The sequence below is a fragment of the Syngnathus typhle genome, linkage group LG2 (assembly GCF_033458585.1).
Source record: "Syngnathus typhle isolate RoL2023-S1 ecotype Sweden linkage group LG2, RoL_Styp_1.0, whole genome shotgun sequence".
In the NCBI taxonomy this organism is placed as follows: Eukaryota; Metazoa; Chordata; class Actinopteri; order Syngnathiformes; family Syngnathidae; genus Syngnathus; species Syngnathus typhle.
The window spans coordinates 13,800,139-13,821,488 of NC_083739.1; the positions used below are offsets into that span (position 1 = coordinate 13,800,139).

Consider the following 21,350-nt stretch of genomic DNA (forward strand, 5'->3'; position numbering starts at 1 on the left):
GATGTCCCGAAAATGGAGTTACTAATATATCCACGTCTCCATTTTGGAATGTTTGTCATTTCCAGGAGCACTGGCGTCGCCCTGATGGCATGCCTGCCACACGAGAGCACTTGTTGATGGTTCTGGCTGACCTGGATGACATCCTGATCCGAGCGTCCTACTACACCGAGATGCGCTCGTCCAGTATCTCCGACGTCAGCATGGAAGTGGCCGTGCCTAACTACAGCGGCCTGGCACAGGCCCTGGAGGTGGAGCAGTGCCGCTGCCCACCTGGATACCAAGGTCTTTCCTGCCAGGTGAATTTTTCACTTCAAGTCCCCTGACCAACTTTGTTTGAGTGCTCCATTATCGAAATCTATATTTCAGGATTGTGCGCCCGGATACACTCGCACCGGTGGAGGCTTATACCTGGGTCACTGTGAGCTGTGCGAGTGCAACGGCCACTCAGACTCCTGCCACCCCGAGACTGGCATCTGCACAGTAGGAAACAGAAATTTTCCAAAATGTGTCTCAGGAGGTGTGATGGACACGCATCACAAAATATTTGTTCCTTCCAGAACTGCCAGCACCGCACTCAGGGTGAGCTCTGTGATCAGTGCGCATCCGGCTTCTTCGGTGACCCCACTGTTGGCACACCGGAGGACTGCCAGCCCTGTGCCTGCCCTCACACTGACCCGGCCAACCAGTGAGTTCTGGCATAGAAGCCCGGACTGCACATTCCTCTTCTATTTATAGTTTGAATCTTGTACTGCTCACATGTTCATGTCGACAGCAAATTCAAGCTACTTGTGAAATTCGGATTTTCCTGGACTTTGGAACCAAATCCTACCCTCTTCCTCCTATCTGTGTAACTCCTTTAGAAAATCCAAATTTGGTTCTGTTACACACATTGGCACAAATGAGCTCACCCACTCACAGCAAAATCTGACACAATCGATTATCCAAAAATAATTATCGATTAATATGATACTCGATTAGTTGACAATTAATGCATTAATCATTGAACATCTACCACAACAAAGTGGATTATATTCTACTTTCTTTTTTGAAAGGTTCTCTCCTACCTGCGAGAGCCTAGGAAATGGAGGCTACCAGTGTACTGCCTGTCAGCCTGGCTACACAGGCCAGTACTGTGAGCGGTAAGTTTTTTTTCTCCAACACCACCAACATGTTCTTTAACAACCAAGAAGTGTCCATTGTACTCGATTGAACTTTTGCAGACTCGAACTGGATTTCCCGTGGCGTTGAACGTAGTACTTGTGTTCTCCTGTTAAATGATAAAAATCTCACTCATTTTCTCAACAGTTGTGCTCCTGGTTATGTCGGCAACCCACAGGAGAGACAGAAGTGTCGTCCACGTGATGGTAAGATGACAAAAAAGGAGAAATGACGACAAAGATCCAATACACACACTCCAGGCACAATACTATATTCAATCTGATTGCATTTAAGACTTGAACACGGTAGATGACGATGCTCATGGAATCTTGTCAGTGAGATATTTATGGACAGTTTAATTATTGTTGTTGTGGCCTTCCCTGTTCTCTGAGGCTATTCTTCAAAGGTTTGCTTTGGCCTCTCTGCAGATGCAGCCTCATTGGTGGTGAAGGTGTATCCAGACAGGATTCAGACGTCCCTGGGTGGCTCAGTCACGTTGCGGTGTCAGGTGTCCGTTTCTTCTCCACACTACTTCTACTGGTCCAGAGAGGACGGGCAGCCCATCTCAAGCAGGGCTGACCGACTCAGACAAGGTACAACACATTGAACTTGTATGAGATTGAGATATTTATGAATCAACAACACTCTCATAGAGACTATCATTGATATTTGTCATCTGTATGCAGGAGCAGAGTTGTACTTCTCCAATGTCCAGCCAAGTGATGCCGGTGTTTACATCTGTACCTGCCGCGACCAACGCAACACAAACAGGAGCCGTGCTGAAATTATCGTCACAGGTGTGTATCGTATGTTTCGTGCTGCCATGAGAGGCTTCCTGTGGTATAAGACATGTTCCTCGGTCAAAAATGTTCAGGTGTTCCAACCAAAGCCATTGAAGTGACAGTTGAGGAACCCAAAGCTCAAACAATCAGGGTGGGAGCGACTGTAAACTTCATCTGTACAGCAAAGAGCAAGGTAATAACGATCAGTCATTTGTTAAACTCACCACTCGCTTTTGGAGATTAATAATATCTGAGCAATGCAATGCCATGTGATTTTATTTATGTATGTATTTACCATTTTTTTGCCGTTGCAAGTGCCTTTAAGTGTTGCGTTTATTTGCAGTCGCCGGCCTACACGCTGGTCTGGACCCGGCTGGGTAACGGGAAGCTTCCTAACCGGGCAATGGACTTCAATGGCATCCTGACCATCCAGAACATCCAGCCAGAGGACGCCGGCGTGTACGTGTGCACCGGCTCCAACATGTACGCTATGGACGAGGGCAATGCCGTCCTCTATGTGCCAGGTTTGTGATCCTTGGCACCGTTAGCATCCTCCACCATCCAACCAGCTCTGATTCCCCCTCCCCAGCCATCCTTTCTATTTGCTTCAGCTTGAAATGGCGCATGCTTCCCCGCTTTTTGTGCTCTGTGAACACTTTGGGCTGGCTACTGGCTAACAACATCATAAGCTTTCAGCGCTAACTTCCAATAGTTTTGCCTTTTGCTCTTAACACTTTTAATTACATTTGCCGGTCCATCTCTTTTTTATTTTATTTTTTTATTCTTGCTGGTGCAACTTTGTCTGATTCAAGGAATTTCCTCCTCTATCTGCAGAGATACAGCTTGTGGGTTTTAAAATGACAACTTTTTCATATGGCTTGGATCAAATCGGTGGTGGTTTATTTTCTTAAGGATGACTCCTTTGGCTTGAGATTCTACTAGCTTGGTGTTGAATCTTTTAACTTTGGGCTCCTGGGTGTCCTGACTGCCAGAGCTGCGTAGTGTAATGGTGAGGAGGAATGTGGATACCCGACAAGTGCTTTAGTGACTCAGACAATCAAAGAGGACTTTTTTAAGGAGCAACCCAAAGACGTCCAGTATTCCTTCATGAATGAAATAATCCAGGTCATGGTTGCTTGTGACCCAAATGGTGCTGTCTGCCATCCAGTTGGCAAAACTTGGGTGACTTTTTGTGATGTAATAGCCAGTGTTTCCTGAATAGCGGCACGAGTCACATTTATGGCACATTATTCAGTTATTTCCGATTTTAAGAAGAACCATTAGAACAACTATGGTGTTATAATCTGCAAGGTTGTTGGCACGTATTTGACTGAAATTTTTTGAGAAACGTTTTGTTGTGGCAAATGTAACTAACTACACGTCATGTGTAGCATTTTAAGAGAGATTTATAAACAAGTATTCATAGGCTTTATTTTAGCCCATAAACATTTAATTGCATCGCTTTTTGTGTTTGTTCATGCTCCCTGGTGCTTTGTCTATGTCATACCATTCGCAAATATACCCAAAGTTTCTTGTATGAACATGTTTTTAATATTCTTTTAAAAAATATATGTCACATGTAACGTCCACATTCTAAGTCATTTGTGTTTAAATTTGTAATATTTATCGTGACTGTGAACTATTTGGTGGAAAATAGAATATGGATTCCAATAATGATAAGAACAGAGCTCCTGTTATTCTGAACAGAAATAAAATTTAAAAAAATGACCACAAGCTGTATGTTTTTAACAGCTGTAATGTAACAATGTTTCTTTTTGTGTGTCAAATGGCTTGTTGCTACTAACCTGCATGTCACGTACCTGCATATTCATCTCATTGTCTTGCTCAGTAATTGTATTTTTGCGTGTCTTGACTTTAGAAGCATTGTGAGAAAGGGTTTTAATATTAATAATAATAATAATAATAATCTATCAGATTCATAGAGTGCTTTTCTAGACACTAAAAGATGCTTCACAGTGGATACATTATTCATGCGCTCACACATTCACACTGGTGGTGGTAAAGCACGTAAGTAGCCGGAACTGCCGGAGGCGTGGCTGGTGACAGAGCGGGATTCGAACCCTTCGGTTACTGGAGGACCCGCTCAACCGCCTGAACCACGTCCGCCGTTTTGTCTTCTATTGCCAGTCTTATTTGTTATTGTATTCCATTTTATTTTACAAATTGAACCCATTGGCCTCTTTGTTGTGAGATAAGGCAGATCCAATTTGCATTAACACACAGTTGGCTCTGAATCTTGATAAACGTCAGAGGTAAGTTTTCAATTTGATTGTATTGTGAGTATGAGTAAAAAACAACAAAATTCAAATGGGACCTTGAAACACACGTACGCATATACGGTTGCATGTTGTAAGACTCCTATTTTCTTTCTGAATGCATATTTCCTATTTTTACTCCGAAAATCTACCTGACTCTTTCCCATTTGGGATGATGTCAGTTAATAATAATAATACATTCAATTTGCATAGCTCTTTTCAAAGACCCAAAGACGCAGTTGAGTTCAATTATCTTCATGTTTGGCCTCACATTGAAGGAAGTCTCGAGAAGAGACGGGCGATCAACGACCCCAAGGACTGACCGATCAGTTTACCTGTCCCACCCCTCTTCCCTTTCCCTCCCCCATCTCTAGAGGCCTCACAGACACAGATGTTTTACACAGCCTATGAAATGTTTGAAGGACACAGAAAGCGTAAGTCTACTTCGGAAGAACACTTGCCTCTCGCTTCTCTCTGCATCTGCATGCGCTCATCTTTCAGAGGTTGACTTTTAGCCTGGTAGGGCCCATGTACAATCACCTGCACTCTGAGTTTTAGTCCATCACATGTTCTGGATTGTACATGGGCATTACTGGCTCTCTCCTTTTGGTTTATGGGGCTCTTGTTACTGCAGGGAAAATGATACATCCAGCCTTATAGACAGCTCCTCATGAATGTTGAGAGCACTTTCAATTAGCTAGCAAGGCTTTACTGGTAAGCTGAAGAAAATATTTGAAAGTAACGCAAACATAGCCAAGGCATATGTAAGACTATAGTGGACGCTTGGAACAAACGATCCATTCCAGGAAGCTCAAAAAAATGATCCCGATTAGAAGATGGAAGTCTTTGCCATCATACCGCCAACATCATATACGTACAAAATGAAATAATGTTGATACTAATAAAATAAAAACAAAACGATGTCTATTAAGCATACTTTTCCCCTTTGGTAGTTTTGATAAGTTTTGCAATTTGTAAAATTGCTTTATGTTGAATTCCAATGTCCAAGTTTGTTCCAAGGGTCCGCCAACAAATTAAATAACTTTTAAGAGAAGCAGTGTCTCCACATTCAAACTTCGGAAATGTCTCTATTTTCCTCTTTTTTTCCTCTTTCCTTCGTACTGTCAAGAAACTTGCTGAGCTGGGAAACTGATTTCATCTGGGCTTCAAACATCATACTGTGCTTAATACATCCCATTACAGCCTCTTTGTATACTGTTGTTAAATTAGTGATGGGAACATGAATCTTCAAATTTGCTTCATGAACCACTTTTTTTTCTGTTACTCCTAATTAGCAATGTTGGTTTAAATGGGTTTAAGAAATGGCAAGTTGGTGTACTTTCAACCAAATGTTAAACAGAGTGCCATCTACAGGTGTAAAAAATACAGAAACTGGTTCATGAAACAAATTTGAAGCTTCATTTTTGCATCACTAAGTTAAATGTACCATGTAGCCTATTTGTGAACAGGTTCCATGGAAATCAAATATTACACTTTGTGTTTAATATATATTCAACCAAAACAGAAAAAAGGGCATATTGAATTGGTTAGATGATTTCTCGAGTCACTCATTTATCTAGAATAACATAAAATGCAAAACCTTGGTTATTTGCCCTCTATTTATTTTTATTTTGGTTGAAACCAACCAAAGGTGATTTATTCATCTTTTTAAGAGGCAGTGTAGATTAATGACTGTGATTTAGATTTCAGCTGTTATTTGAAACAAATTGTTGGATTCAACTTTAAGTTTACGACTGTTTTTAGTCTTTCAGGGTACCACACCTAAACACAATGAAAAAAGGGGATACTTTGGCAAAATTAAGTATCTATGAAGTATCTTCTCAAAATCCAAGCTGTTTAGGTCATCCGTTTTCATTCCCATCGGTGTAATGGAGTCTCACCCAACTTTTGATGTCTTTAAGATCCGAGTGTCATAGTTCCAACAGCCTTTCAGCTGCAGTCGTGCTGAAAGAAGCCTTTCTTTTACTTTGGCGGCTTACAGGATTGCAGCCTGCCAAACTCCTACGGGCAGCAATATGCTCCGAGGCCACACCAGTGGCTTCGTGCCACTTTCCTTCTCCTTCATCAACTCTGCAGCTCAAGACTGCCTACGCGGCACTCCATCACAGATTCCTTCGGTTTGTCCTTCTGACTGTCTTTTGTCTTGTCTTTTGTAGCTGCGGAGGCGACCCAGCCTGTGGCTACCATCAGTCCTTCCACACTGACCGTCCAGCAAGGTCAGAGGGCCGAGTTTCGCTGTACAGTAACTGGCAACCCAAATCCTGCCCTCGAATGGATCGGTATGTGACCACAAGTAGAATGGTTGTCCTCCCACTGGTGTAGTGACAGGATGTAATTGTGATTTTTTTTTTTTTTTACAGGGGGTCCTGGGAACAGAATGAGTCCCAGGGCAGTAATTAGAGGAAACTTGTTGACTTTCGCAGCAGTGGAGCTGGCAGATGAGGGGGAGTACTCCTGCAAAGCTCTGAACACCCACGGCGAGCACACAGCACGGGTCTCCCTCTTTGTCAGAAGTATGTTCTCAGTATCTTCATTAGTGTGCTCTCACTACAGAAAATTTGGGCCGAAGTTTTTTCGTCTTATTTCAGTGGAATGTTTTTTGCTTGGTTGTTTGCTTTTAAGGGTCAAACCCGAATGGTCTTGGCACAGTGCCGCAAGTCCAAGTCAGCCCCCAAAATATTGACGCTCATGAAGGGGATACGTTGAGGTTGTACTGTCGTGCATCAGGATCACCAACTGCAAAACTTACCTGGCTTAAAAATGGAGGACAAATCCCACCCCAGGTGAGATGCCACCATGATGACTGACGATGCTAAAGTAAATTGATGCTAACATGATTGAGTGTGTTCACAAAACCTTTTCTTGCACAGGAGATTCCAATTGAAATCTTATCGTGACCGTTTCTGCATTTTGACCATTTACCTCTATTTTGTTTCCTCCCTGTGTTTGTGTCCTCCCCCAACCCTTTTTGTTTTTTGGTACCTCCCCTTGTTCTGACGTTTGCTCAGGCCGTTCCCTCTCACGGTTTCCAACAGTTTAAAAGCAACAGTGTCGATGTGTTACACAGACGTGTTGAGGAGCTTCAGGTCTGTCCATCTGTCCACTGTCTGTCCGTCCTAGTCTGTAGATCAAATCCATTGTCCTCTACTTCACACATTGTTAACCAAGTGCATGATCCAATATGTCCTTGATTCACACTTTATAGGAACCATTAATTTCCCCAAGCACTGTCTTTTAGAGTTGATGCCAAAAACATTCAAACCAACTTGCTGGATCCAATTGGCTTCCTAATGTACTTGCATGTAGCGCTTTTTGTTTCTTGTTGCTGATCCACTGTCCTTCGTTTTGTACCGTCCTCCTCTCACCATCATCTAGAAACAGTCCAAAACATACAGTGAACTCCGGAAGCATTTTACGCATATTTTGTGCCGCTAAATTTTTCTTCATTGGTCGCTCCTGGGCACAGCGAACTTCTCGGGCCTGTTTAGTTGTGCCACTCCTTCGCTTCGGCCGTTCCCAGGCGAAGCCAGACTCTGCCGTGCAACCGACCAGAAATTCTGTATATTCTGGCAAACGGCTGGCTTTGTCAACCCATCAGTGTGTTCACATACATGCCTCGCGAGGGCCCGCCTCAGCTGCTGCTCACTTTAGCCGGCTTACGTTCAGACAGGCTGCAGCTAAGCAGCTTTGTCTATGCCCCAATAGCCCCCAGATGCGGAAATGCCTTCCTTGATCCCCTCCTGCCCCTCCCACCACCTCCTCATCCCTTCTCCTTTCAGGAATTTTAATAAAATGTCATTTTTAGCCTTGAGGCGAGACAGTTTTTACAAAAATACGTTTTCCAAGCTTGGTGAGCTTTGGCTTTCTAGAGTCCTTAATCGGACCATCTTGTGTCATAGTTTGTTCTAACAGCCCCAATGTTGTCATCCTTTAATACAATCATTTGTGTGTCGTAGAAATTAGGCACGAGCCTCTGTAGCAGAATCTGTTCCAGCCTACACGTAGTAGTGCATTTGTGTTTCATTAGCTAGTGATGTCACAATGTCATATTTGTGCTTGTTTCAAAGGACTCGATCCAGGTAAGCCGCTAGTGCTTAATTTGTGCATTATCAGCTGGCTGCTGTGGTATCAAATGATGAGAAATTATGTGTGACTTGTCATTCTAATCTACTCGCTTCTTGGTATGTCGACTATAGGCCAGCACAGACCGCACGGATATCGGTACGCTGCTTATTCCAAGTGTAAAAGTATCGGATTCAGGCACGTACATGTGTGTGGGCAGCAACAGCGTCGGCTCGAACAGTGCACCCATTAAAGTTTCGGTACTCAAAGGTGAGATAGTCTGTCATTTCGATTTTGGGGTTGATTGGCAGTGGGCTACTTCACTGAGTATGTTTGTGCTCATGCAGTGGATCAAAGTTCCTCAATTGTTAGAATCCAGCCGTCAGAAGCGGACGTCCATGAAGGTCACAACGTGTACCTCAATTGTATCGTCTCTGGAAATCCTCCTCCCCGAGTAACTTGGACGAGAGCGGGTGGGAGCCTATCGTCCAATCACCAGGTAGATTTTTAACCGTGACTTTACGTCCATGTTTGCCCGATAAATCCACTGGTTTGTTCAGAAAAATGTAGAAGTATTTATTATCATTATATACATTTTTTTCGATCAATTATGATTATAACTGCATCTTCTGCACACAGGTTGTTGGCAGTCAGCTTCGTATCCTGTCAGCGACCTCAGAGGACTCGGGAGAGTACATCTGTCAAGTGCAGAGCACTCCGGGATCTCAAATCCACCGGGCCACTGTCTCCGTGTCGGTCACGTCATCATCCTCACGTAAGTTAACTTGACGTCTTACCTACGTGAAGGCAAATGTGTGCAAGTCTCCTTTCTTTTTATAGGTCTTCAAAGTCCAATCATTGCCATTGAGCCTCACACGGCGGCAGTGCGCGTTGGTGAATCGGCTAGCTTCAGGTGCAAAGTGTACAGCGGGGCTCAACCTGTTAGATTGGAGTGGAAATTGTCTGCCAACCAACCACTGCCAGGTAATGACCAAAATATCTCTGTTGGTGTGTTTCAAAAGGTACAGCGGGTTTTAATTTGCGCCTCTTCCCCACAGACAATGTCAGAGTTAGTCCTGATGGTTCTGTGATTACCATAGCAAATGCAAAACCTATGAATCATGGTGCTTACCGCTGTGTGGCCAGCAACCCGTTTGGCATCACCCACACTATCGTGTCTTTGATCGTAAAAGGTAAGCTAATGTCTTATCCTTTTTGATATTTTCTCCATAACATTTCTTAATCAGCACGAGCATGTTAATCAATTACAATACATCAGGAAAAGTAACTTTAATGTACTTTTTTCCCCCCTCAAGTAAAGTTTGCATATGAAGTTAAAGAATTACTTCAGACGTACTTGGCTGAAAATTTATCCACACCAAATGTATTCTATTATGGCCTTCCATGTGTTTACATCTTCCAATTCTGCTACATTTGACAGTGAGAAGAATCAAATTCCACAAAATGTAATTTCATCATGCCCATCTGTCCATCATTTTGCACAGTCTTCTATCTCACTGTAAGTCTCATTGTAAGACTTTGCATGTTTGTCCAATCAGAGCCCCCCGTGGCCATTGTCACCCCTGTTGGGCCAGTGCGCATCAGGGTGGGTGAACCCATCAACCTGGATTGCCAGGCTTCAGGAGAGCCCCGCCCTTCTGTCACATGGCACAGGTTGGACAACAACCGTAAGATCAAGTTGAGCAGTCCCGCTCCTGCTGAGTCCAATGCAGTCATGCAGGTATTGTCTCTGTTACCTGATCACCACCTAAACCGTAAAAATGACCTTATATTTGTCTTTCCTGTGGCTCAGATACTTGTGGCCCGTCCAGAAGACAGTGGCACGTACGTGTGCATAGCACGCAACAACGACGATATCACCGAGACTAGGGTGGAAGTCATTGTTCAGGGAGGCACTCAATTGCCCTCAGTTCCCCGAGTCATCGTTCCCGAGCCACTCATGATTGTGGTGGAAGGTCAAACAGCAACCCTACGCTGTGAAGCCCATGGTAAACAAACAATCTGTCCTGTGTTGTGTCACTTCAAATTAAGCACAGGAATAAAGACACTAACTCTAAATTCATACAATACTTTCCACCCACCAAGGTTTCCCTGTCCCAACTATCACATGGTCCAAATTACGGTCATCTGTACCTTGGAGACATAGAGTGGTGGACAACAATCTCGTGCTGCCCAACGTGGGGCGCCAAGATTCTGGGGAATACATCTGCAGTGCTGTAAACAACATGGGCACGACTGAAGTAACCGTTACATTGGAAGTGGAAAGTAAGAAACAATGTTTTCATTTCTGTTCATGTTTGGTTTGAAATTTATGGATGAGGTTTTTCAGTTTAAATTGACTAGCAACATGATCCAGTTAAAGTAAGCCACTTTAAACTCATGCTAAACCTTTTCCCCAGCCTCTCCGTATGCTACTTCTGTGCCTGATGATGTGGCAGTGCGTGTTGGGGAGGTGATCAGGCTGCAGTGCCTAGCTCACGGAACTCCGCCACTGACCTACATTTGGTCCAAGGTGGATGGTGCCTTACCCTCCAGGGCTCAGGTCAGCGACGGCGATCTCCAAATCAATCTGGCCACAGCAGAAGATGCTGGGAGCTACAAGTGTGTAGCCAGCAACAGGGTTGGCCACAGTGAAGTTGTGGCTAAAGTTGCAGTCAGATGTAAGTTAGAACTTCCTCTCTCCTCCAAAGGGTATTTTAAAAAACAACGCTTCAACCATAAAAAGCTGACAAAAATATTTGATCATTTGCACATTTCTAGCAACATAACACTACTCCATTCCTTGTAGCGCCATTGGCAGTGCGTGTGGCACCACAAGTGGAGGTGAAGGCTCAGGGCAGCGCTGTGGAGTTCACATGCTCAGCAGCTGGTGGGGTGGAAACTACAATTGAGTGGCTGAAAGAAGGAGGTGGCCTTCCCCCAAACCACCACGTCAAGGACGGCGTGCTCAGGTAACACACATCGCAGATAGCAAGATACGCGACTCCTTATTAGCACACTTACAACAGTGCTACTACTTCAGAGACATATTTGGCAATTTCTACCAAATCAAGCACATTTGTTCCCCAATGTTTTTAAATAGCTTGACTTATTGTATGCGCTCAATTTTATTTACAGCTATTTATATTAACATTCAGTCCTGGATCATTCTCTCCGTTATGTGACTTACATTTTCTATTAATAATAAATTGCTAAACCTAACCCATTAAATGAGCTTAGGACATAAAGTGCACTAATTTAGTTTGGTAAATATTGAGGTTGACTGTTGAAAAGGAGCCATAGCTTATCTTTATGCCCTTCTTCAGGATTGAAAACATTGAGCAGAGCAATGAAGGTGTTTACATCTGCAGAGCAAGCAGCATATATGGTCAGGCTCAGGACGCAGCCAGGCTGACCGTCCAAGGTAGGATTCATTTAGAAAAGAATCAATCTACTTTGTAAGAATATTTGTTTTTTATTGTGTTGTCTTTTTTTCCACAGCACTGCCCAAGGTGATGATCAATGTACGCACCTCAGTGCAGACTGTCATGATTGGGAACTCGGTGGAGTTTGAATGTCACGCCGTCGGTGACCCCGAGCCCACCGTCAAGTGGAGTAAAGTGGGCGGGCCTCTGCCAACCCACATCGTGGTGATGGGTGGCATGCTGAAGATTGAGCGGGTGACCGAGGCGGACGCGGGACAGTATCGCTGCACAGCCACTAATGATGTCGGCTCGGTGCAGTCGCAGGTGGTCCTCAATGTCCAGTGTGAGTACATTATCGCTAGTCTGGTTACTTGTTGCAAGGCAGAGCTAAAGGCAGAAAAGTAAAACCTATCTGAAGGGTCTCTCATTGTTTTTTCTTGTTGCTTTGTTTTGGTTCACAGCACTTCCTCAAATTTCTGCACTCCCTGAAACGAAGGAGGTGACCGTTGGGTCAGATGCAATTCTGCCATGCGTGGCCACCGGATATCCTGTACCTGAAATCAAATGGTCCAAGGTGAGAAAGATAAAGTTGCTTTAATTTTTTTTCTTAAGGCACTTGTAGTCAAAGGTGGAAGTGCTACTTGCTTTTATTAGTGTTTTTTCTTCATTTGTTTTTTTTATTGACATTTTTTGTTGATTTTGGAGGCGTTAGCCACAAGTCACTCATCACTTGATGTTAAAAGTAACACATTTTGATTCCAATTTACTTTAATGGTTACATTCAGCAGATACTGTCTTTCACGTCCGGTTTTACAATTGACCTTCTTTGTGTGTCTATGCCTTCCACTTGTAGCTCGAGGGTGAGCTACCCCCAAAGTGCTTCCAGGACGTAAACGTGCTGACAGTTCCTCGGGTCACACATAGCGATTCCGGGACGTACGTGTGCACAGCATCAAACAAACAAGGCAAAGTAGAAGCCTTCACCAAACTGGATGTTCATGGTTAGTTTGCGATGTTTATACGTCACACGGTGGCACGATGCCAAATGTGGTTGTGCCTCACTGTGAGACGACGTCCTGTTCCAGAAAGAGTGATGCCGTACTTTGCCCAGGAGCCACTGTCCTATCTCACCCTGCCCACCATCAAAAACGCCTACAAGGCTTTCAACATCAAAATCAACTTTAGGCCCGATAATGTTGATGGTGAGTACGTTGCGTTACATCCGTAATCTGCTTTTACATTGTTACTGAACGTATAACCCAATGTATAATGTCATTACATCCCTCTCTCCTCCTTGATCAGGTCTGATATTGTACGCCGGTGAGTCTCAGTGTTTGAATCTGCAGAAACCGATGCAGCATCCAGCTTTCACATCTTGCCGCTAAGCTCAAAGCTAGTTTTGCTGCTCTGAGAGTGATACAAATGCATGGTGCTTGGTTCTTGTCATCCCTATCAAACTCATTGTCGCACGTTTTATCAGGGAACCAACAGCAAACTGATATTCAGTTGAAATACAGAACTCAAATTGTGTATCTGTATCAGTAATGCTCCGAGCAGGCATTTACGGTTCAGTTACTGTCTTTTCCGGAAGCATGTGTTCCCAGCATGTGGAGCTGCACACCACGCTCGTCATGTGAAAATGATTGGCTTAGGAATGGACCACTTTCCTTCCACCACAGCATGCTGCTTTTACCATCTAGTTTCCAAAGATCACTGACACGTGTATCAATGAATTATTTCATTTTGATTTAGTTTACAACAAAGCTTTATGTTATTTATCAATGAACTATAATGAGCTTTATATAGTTGAAAAAAAAGAAATACATTTAATCACTTTTCACAAACTCACTTCAACTCATATATCCATCAACAATTTATTTAAGTATTTATTTTATCATTTACTTTTTATTAGAGCCTTAGTAAAACATTAAATAATACATTAAATATGTATATTGACATTTCAGTTCAAATGAGTGTCAACTGACCACTATGACTGCATGTCTATCACTGTGGTAATTATGTATACATAAATGTTGATTTGTTGCCCTTCACACCTTCCCGTGTTCTTTCTTTGCAATTTCTGTTTGAATTAAAACATTTATCCAGCTTTATTACTATATTTGACTTCTTTAATGTTATTTTTTCATACACACAGGTATGATCCTATATAACGGTCAGAAGAGGAGTACAGGAGCCGACTTCATTTCTCTCGGCCTCGTCGGTGGCCGTTTAGAGTTCAGGTCAGTTTTTGTAATGGATTAATCTTGACGATTAATAACTTAGATTGAGGCGGTGGCAGCAACAAGAGCATTCTTTGTGTCATCGTAGGTTTGACGTGGGTTCGGGCATGGCCACCATCCGCGACCCCAACCCGGTCAAACTGGGAGAATTTCACACAGTCGAGATGTATCGCAACCTTACCCTGGGCTACATCGTGGTGGACGGAGGCGAGCCGGTCAATGGCAGCTCGCAGGTACCCCGGCTAGCATCCGTGCTAAAATTCCACATGTGTAATTTGTGTCTCAAAGCTGCTCTTTTCCTCTTCTCAGGGAAAGTTCAAGGGCTTGGATTTGAATGAGGAGTTGCACGTGGGTGGTTACCCCAACTACACTGCTCTGGACAAAACTACTGGCATCAAGACTGGTTTTGTTGGTAAGAATTGAAACTCCGTGTGGTACAGCTGTGTGGTTTTTACGTTCACCATTACTTGGACACGTGCAGGTTGCATTCGCCAGCTGGTCATTCAAGGTGAGGAGGTCATCTTCAAGGATATGGACCGCAGTTCCACCGGAGTTACCAACTGTCCCACCTGCAAAAATCGCCCGTGCCAGGTCAGCTTCCGCCTAGCTTTCATGAAATTTCCACCACTTGTGCTAAGTGTTTTCATTTTTCTCTTCAGAACGGAGGCAGGTGCCAGGACTCGGACACCAGCTTGTATACGTGCAGCTGTCCTCGGGGATTCACTGGCAGCAACTGCCAGCATCACTCGTCCCTTCACTGCCACTCAGGTACGTGCTAACAAGCAAGTGACCGATGGTACTGACTCGAGTACACAACGCCTTTTTGTGACTTGGGTCTCGCAGAGGCCTGTGGACCAGATGCCACTTGCATTAATCGCCAAAGTGGTCTGGGCTATGATTGTCGCTGCCACTTGGGCAAATTTGGAAACAAATGCATGGATGGTAAGTCAAAAAGTCCGTCTGTCAATGCTTGAACTTTTTATACTTGTAGTCTTTCGAAATACACAACAAAATTGACTCCCTCGTCTTCCCAAGGCGAATTGGTAACCACTCCGCTGTTCGACGGGGAAGAGTCGTACATCTCCTATCCTCCGCTGACCAACGTCCACGATGATCTGCGAGTTGAACTGGAATTCAAACCCATTGAGCGAGATGGTCTGATGTTCTTCTGCGGAGGGAAGAAGATGAAAGTGGAGGACTTTGTGGCCATCTCTATGGTGGACGGACATGTCGAGTTCAAATATGAACTGGGCACAGGTATGCTCAATATGAAAAATATGCTTATTAATCAGTGAGGTTGAAAAAGGCTTTCCATTGTTCAGAGATAAATGAAAACAAGCAGCTTCATAGACTATATTTTCCCCCAAAATAATGATGTTAAGATTATGTTTTATACTAGTTAAATTGTACAATTAATCGTGTCAACATCTCCTCAGCTTGAATGACTCGAACGTTGGTGTGTCCATCTTGATTTTCAGGCCAGGCCATCCTTCGCAGTCCACAACCAGTCTCTTTGGGCCAATGGCACAGAGTTGTGGCCGAGCGGAACATGCGAGACGGTCACCTCAGAGTCGACCGTGGCCCAGTGGAAAAGAAGATTTCTCCTGGGAAAGCCCAGGGCCTTAATATCCACACTCCAATGTTCCTGGGAGGTGTCCCCAACCTGGAAATCCTGCCAAAGCCTGCAAATATCAGCCAAATGTTTGAGGGCTGCGTTGGAGAGGTGAGCTCTCGCCACACCAAATCAGAGAGCCGCTGCACTATATCAATTTCTGCATTCATGTCACCACAAATAAACCCTACTTCCTGCTTAGGTCTTCATCAACAACAAGAAGCTGGATCTGTCCTACAGCTTTACCGAGAGTCGAGCGATCCGCAAGTGCGTGGATACGAGCCCATGTGATCGGCGGCCTTGTTTGAATGGAGGCCACTGTATGCCCAATGCGGAGTATGAGTACCAGTGTCTCTGTAGGGATGGATTTGAAGGTTCGTGCTGAAATCATATACATACCATATTTTCCGCACTATAAGGCGCACCTAAAAACCTCAAATGTTCTCAAAAGCCGACAATGCCTTATAATCCGGTGCGCCTTATATATGGACCAATATTGAGCCACTACAGCAAGCATGTCCAAAGGCCGTCCCGCGGGCCAAATCTATATATCTTATCAATGGACAAAGTTTTAAAATGGGCCGTTCATTAAAGGTGCACCTTATAATCCGGTGCACCTTATATACGGACAAAGTTTTAAAATGGGCTTTATAATCCGGTGCGCCTTATAGTGCAGGAAATACGGTACTCCAAGTGCTTTATTTGATATACTCAAAATGTTTTAATCGTCGGGTGACTCTGCAGGTGAGCGTTGCGAGATCATAAAAGACGTGTGCCAGCGGGACTATGAGTGCCAAAATGGTGGCAGCTGTGTCAACGGACACTGCGTGTGCCGCTCAGAATTCACAGGCCTCAACTGTGAAGAAAGTAAGTGTTGAATGATTTGGTACTTTTGCCGCCATTTTGAAAACAGAAGCGCAGTCATTGTTTAAGACTTTTGTCGGGTTTATAATGATTCACATTCACCAGTGTGGCGCATCGGTGGCTTTCCTTGGTTTTGGGAAGAATTCTGGGAGTTATCGCCATTAGATTGAATTTATCTGAGCCACTCCCCTCTCAAGTTTTACGTACTGTATATACAATGTATATCCTGCGCTCACAGGCCGCATCTCCAGCTTCCCCGAGGCCGCGTGGAATTCAGAAGCTAGCGAGGCTAATGGTACAGTATGTGAATATTGAGTCTGACTGATCTGACCGTGACTAACAGGGACCCGTCTGAGGTCGAGGGGCCCCATAACCTCTTGACACATACCAAACATGCGCCTGTACTCCAACTGGGACTCACTTTGGAATGCGAGGAAGGGGGAATCGGTACTAAGCACTAAAAGGACCTGCGTTTTTATTTCAATTTCACAAAATTCCCTTAATTGATCCTTTCGTCCTGTCAGTTCATCTCAGATGATCACTCACATCATTGTTCTGCCTGTTGACGACAACTAAAAAAAACGTTGAAACCCAAATGTTGAATGCTCTCCATGTTTGCATTTCTATTCTATTAACAACTGACTATTGTTTGAATGACGTACTCTGTGCTGGGTGTTTTATTTTCTGCATGGAGTCACAATTCTTGGTGGTCGGAGATGAAAAGTCATGTGATCATGACATTTGCTCTGAATGCACAGCAGATCTCTGTTGTTATTTGCAAATAGTACAGTATGTGAATATTGAGTCTGACTGATCTGACCGTGACTAAATTGTGTCAATTTGATCATGCAAAGCAGATGCCAACTGTGTTCATACTGCCTGTTACGTTGAGTACATTTTTAAAGGGAAGTCATGACACATTGTTCATGAATTTATTTTATTTATTCACGATTTGTTGTGGTAAATGTTACAAATATTCTCTACCGCTCAATCGAGTGTGATCCTTCTCCATCACTGTCTAACCCAGCCTGTCTCAACAGGTCTCCAAATATTTGCCACTGGAGGGCGCCAAAACAATACAAATGAGAAGCTTGCCTGTTATTTGATTGCTGTATTGATTAGTAATTTTCTTTCCCCATGGCATGTAGATTCTCCCTATCAGTATGCAGCTCATTTTCACAACGGCGGATACATTGCCCTTCCTAAGTCCATTTTGCAAAGACGGTAATATGTTTGTGTACACTTTTTTACGCTCACATTTTTTTTTTTCAACGTAACATTATATTTATCTTTACATATTTTTATGCCTCAGCGCACCTGACACGCCGGAGACGATCGAATTGGAGATCAATACACTCTCCTCCGAGGGTCTGATCTTGTGGCAGGGAGTCGTAAGTCCTGATCTAAGACTGGTTCTGAGAAGGCTGTAGTTCTTTTAACATTAAATGTGCCGTTTTTGTCACTTTGATGTCAACAGCAATACCGCACTGCTTTTTGCATTCTCCTCTTGGCTCATCTGTGGGAATGCTATGTCTGTATAAATGCATGTTGCTTCTCTAACTTCCACTTCATTTCCTTCAGGAAACCAATGGCACACTCAATTTGCGAAAGATGCATGCTAGTAAAAAGGTACCCACTCTTATCTGGCATGAGTCGACACATTGGCTGTTTTCATACTAATATGTACACATCACTACGTGGCTTGGAAGGTTACAGCCATCTTTGCATGTCACCAATGATGATGACGTGAATAGAATTTTTCTATGAAAGGTTAATGTTGCAATGATAAAAACTCTCAATGTTCTCCGCTTGTTTTCATCATCTCTTAAAACACTAAACAATGTGACCTGCAGGAACATGGGGAACACGGCAGAGGCAAGGACTTTATCACTCTTGGGATTCGCAACGGACACCTTATTTTCAGGTTCGACCTTGCAGTTCTGTAAATATACTTCATTCTGTTGCTGTGACTTGAAGTCTAAAAGATGTTTTATTTATCTCCAGTTACCAGTTGGGCAGTGGAGAAGCAGAGATCATGTCACGGCAGTCCATCAATAACGGGGAATGGCACAAAGTCAAAGCAGTCAGGTAGATTCCATTTCTTTTGGTATGTACAACAAACTAACGTTGAGCAAAATGTATAAATCCAAATAAAAAATTGAACTACAAACAAATCAAGCCTGTGAGAAGGGGACGATACAATTTATGTTGGTTTCCCTTCCATTGCAGGGCCGGAAAAGATGGTTACATCCAAATCGATGGAGACGCTGCGCTCCATGGACAGTCAAAGGGAAGAAGCATCATGGTCAATACAAAAGGACCTCTTTACCTTGGTGAGTGGACGAACCTCCATAATGAGCTTGTTCTCGACCACACCACCACAATCCACAATATTGAATAAATATAGATTTAAATACTCCCTAAGTGTGTTACTATAGCATTCATGGCACTTATTTTTTGAAATACACTTTAAAAAGAATACAAACACATTCAAATACACTTCATATAGAAAAACAGTGTTTTCAGCAAATAAATAATCAAAGTTCATTAGTACCAATGTCAACGTAAAATGGCTACCCCTTTGACTTCCGCAGTAAGTGGGCCTATCTTCTAATCCTTTCAGTAAAAAATAAGCCTGACACTTTCTTGTTTAGCTTCTTTCAAAGCACAATTCTGTGCCAACACCAAGTGGCCGAAAGTGTAATTACATCCTTAAATAAACAACAAAATCCCCACAATAAATAAATAAATAAATAGATAAATTGCACAAGAGTTTACCGTAATTCCTATAAGTGATGTTTCACATGCCGATTGGTTCAAAGCAGACATTCAAGGCTGTATGTGTATTGTCTGTGTGACAGGCGGAGCTCCAAACATGGCAGCCATGACAGCAGGGAAATTTTCCTCTGGAATGACAGGGTGCGTGAGGAACCTGTCCCTGATAAACGGCCGGCCAGAAGATGAGCAGGCCCGGACCATCGACCTGCAAACCCACGCAGCTCACAGTGTCAACGTGCGGCCGTGCACGTCATAGACCGCACACACCACAAAGACAAACTCCCAAATACTGACATACAGTACACAGACTGTAGAGTGATTTTTATTTACGCACTCGTACAAAGAGACTGACACACTTCCACAAACTTGGTGCTTAGCTGCTACCAAAAATCAGGACAAGATCTTGGTGTGGAAACCAAAACAAATCAGAAAAAAACATTAACAACCTCTTCCTCCGTTTTATTTTTTTTTTTATTTTGGAAGAATGCAGTTTACATAATTTGAGCAGTAGTTCTAGCCATGAGAAATCAGATCCTATGGAGTTGGAGAAGTTTTTACAGCACTGAATTTTTATTTATATGCATATGAATATATATTATAATTGTGGGGAGGGGGGAGGGGACTTGCAAACTAACCGTAACTGCACTTCCTAGAAGTTGTTCTGGCGTCTAACATCGCTTATCCAGAGGTTTTCACCAATATACTACTATGACTTGATGATGTCGAAGACTTTCTTTTGTCATTTGTGTTTGGCGTGAGTGCATTTGTTTTACTATGGGGACGGGGGCACACGCTCGGAGCACACAGCCGCATGCAGTTTAAGTACACAACTCAAGTCATTGACAACAACAACAAAAAATGATCATGTTTTTCCATTACCTTTGGAGCATTTGTGGTTTCGGTGTCTGTTTTAGTTCTTTTTTTTTACAAGAAAAAGAAGACTTGGTGCTAAATAATGCCAGTCATGTGGTTACATCTATTATTTTTAATTCAACAATATTTGGTGATGGCTACCATCAAGTAAAATAAAGTTACCTGACACAAGATAGCTGAAGTCTGCTGCGTGTGCCTTTTCACAGTTCATTTCATCACAATTTGCCTTTTTGCAACAAACCAGGCAATCTGGATTGACTAATTTGGATGGACATACATATTTTTTGTTCAGAATAACAACAATGGCTTAGATTGAATTTACTCAAGTGTGTGCTCTTTGATTTCACAGCAAAATTATTGTATGTGTTTGCACCACAGCCTTGTTTGATTGAGTAGATCTCAAAAATGGAGTTTCCTATTTTTTATGTAGTTTCGAAAGCCACGCGGGTTGCTCAACAGGAAGTGCTCGTTAGCCCAGCGGTGCCTTGAAATGTTTGTTTTCGTGATGCTTGGGTAAAATGTGTGACTTTTTTTTAGGCGCACCCTTCAGTACCAAATGTCAGCCTGTTCTTTGGGGTTGCTGTGGTCCTTATAAACACAACACAATTTTCTTTCTTTTTTTTTTTTTTGCTTAAATTGTTTATCTGAGAACAAGAATAAATATAAATGAAGCAATGATAACATACAGCATTGCTTCATTTATATTTATTCTTTGCCTCCTTTCCCACTGCAATTTTACAGCACTGTTTTTTTCTTTCTTACTCTGGTTATCACCTTTTGCTTGTATCGCTCCTTCAAGGTTTCCCAATTTCCTCTCAGAAAAGTTCTTTTTTAACATCAGGCTACACTTTGGTTTAAAATTGCAACAAAGTGACACCATGTCTTTTTTGAATGTGAATATGTGATATGAGGATGGAGTCCAGGCTGTGGTCCAGTTTAGGATGTTTTAAAGCTAAGTTCTGAAACTGGATTTTCATATGAACATTGTTGCTAAATGAAAACATTGTCAAGCCAGATGTGTTTAGTTTTTGAACCCGTCATTGGATTGCTCTCATTATGAAAGGTGCACTTTTAGTCTTGAAGGTTTATTTTATTTAATTTTTTTACATTTTATGTCTTGGCTCAATTGATAACATTTTACAGGCAGTACATCTTATGACCCAGTATTGAAGTGGTATTCCCCTACCCTTTTTGTTTCTTAAATAAAAACAAAATTCACGTGCTATTTCTAATATCATTGGCTTTATTTTGTCACTTGG

At 42.9% G+C, this 21,350-nt stretch overlaps 1 protein-coding gene across 11 annotated transcripts in view; it reads left to right on the forward strand.

Annotated features, from left to right (window-relative positions):
- Positions 1-21,323, forward strand: part of hspg2 (heparan sulfate proteoglycan 2) — a 61,319-nt gene extending 39,996 nt beyond the window's left edge. For 4 of the 11 annotated variants that reach the window (XM_061303189.1, XM_061303205.1, XM_061303230.1 and 1 more), the window contains 48 exons: positions 66-296; positions 367-480; positions 558-685; positions 1,053-1,139; positions 1,306-1,364; positions 1,587-1,751; positions 1,845-1,955; positions 2,033-2,133; positions 2,284-2,464; positions 4,591-4,650; positions 6,394-6,516; positions 6,598-6,750; positions 6,860-7,020; positions 7,246-7,323; positions 8,434-8,569; positions 8,647-8,798; positions 8,939-9,074; positions 9,140-9,283; positions 9,358-9,492; positions 9,859-10,040; positions 10,113-10,308; positions 10,406-10,585; positions 10,720-10,980; positions 11,109-11,271; positions 11,626-11,723; positions 11,801-12,067; positions 12,186-12,298; positions 12,578-12,725; positions 12,810-12,926; positions 13,027-13,044; positions 13,880-13,964; positions 14,053-14,197; positions 14,274-14,376; positions 14,446-14,555; positions 14,624-14,732; positions 14,808-14,906; positions 15,000-15,221; positions 15,443-15,687; positions 15,779-15,950; positions 16,321-16,443; positions 16,679-16,735; positions 17,589-17,664; positions 17,753-17,831; positions 18,022-18,069; positions 18,294-18,364; positions 18,445-18,528; positions 18,670-18,773; positions 19,302-21,323. In XM_061303189.1, the coding sequence (XP_061159173.1) occupies positions 66-296; positions 367-480; positions 558-685; positions 1,053-1,139; positions 1,306-1,364; positions 1,587-1,751; positions 1,845-1,955; positions 2,033-2,133; positions 2,284-2,464; positions 4,591-4,650; positions 6,394-6,516; positions 6,598-6,750; positions 6,860-7,020; positions 7,246-7,323; positions 8,434-8,569; positions 8,647-8,798; positions 8,939-9,074; positions 9,140-9,283; positions 9,358-9,492; positions 9,859-10,040; positions 10,113-10,308; positions 10,406-10,585; positions 10,720-10,980; positions 11,109-11,271; positions 11,626-11,723; positions 11,801-12,067; positions 12,186-12,298; positions 12,578-12,725; positions 12,810-12,926; positions 13,027-13,044; positions 13,880-13,964; positions 14,053-14,197; positions 14,274-14,376; positions 14,446-14,555; positions 14,624-14,732; positions 14,808-14,906; positions 15,000-15,221; positions 15,443-15,687; positions 15,779-15,950; positions 16,321-16,443; positions 16,679-16,735; positions 17,589-17,664; positions 17,753-17,831; positions 18,022-18,069; positions 18,294-18,364; positions 18,445-18,528; positions 18,670-18,773; positions 19,302-19,474 (6,303 nt within the window). In that variant the 3' untranslated portion in view covers positions 19,475-21,323. The remainder of the gene's footprint in view (positions 1-65; positions 297-366; positions 481-557; positions 686-1,052; positions 1,140-1,305; positions 1,365-1,586; positions 1,752-1,844; positions 1,956-2,032; positions 2,134-2,283; positions 2,465-4,590; positions 4,651-6,393; positions 6,517-6,597; positions 6,751-6,859; positions 7,021-7,245; positions 7,324-8,433; positions 8,570-8,646; positions 8,799-8,938; positions 9,075-9,139; positions 9,284-9,357; positions 9,493-9,858; positions 10,041-10,112; positions 10,309-10,405; positions 10,586-10,719; positions 10,981-11,108; positions 11,272-11,625; positions 11,724-11,800; positions 12,068-12,185; positions 12,299-12,577; positions 12,726-12,809; positions 12,927-13,026; positions 13,045-13,879; positions 13,965-14,052; positions 14,198-14,273; positions 14,377-14,445; positions 14,556-14,623; positions 14,733-14,807; positions 14,907-14,999; positions 15,222-15,442; positions 15,688-15,778; positions 15,951-16,320; positions 16,444-16,678; positions 16,736-17,588; positions 17,665-17,752; positions 17,832-18,021; positions 18,070-18,293; positions 18,365-18,444; positions 18,529-18,669; positions 18,774-19,301) is intronic. The other 7 variants (XM_061303248.1, XM_061303276.1, XM_061303196.1 and 4 more) reach the window with 6 other exon arrangements.
- Positions 21,324-21,350: the final 27 nt, after the last annotated feature.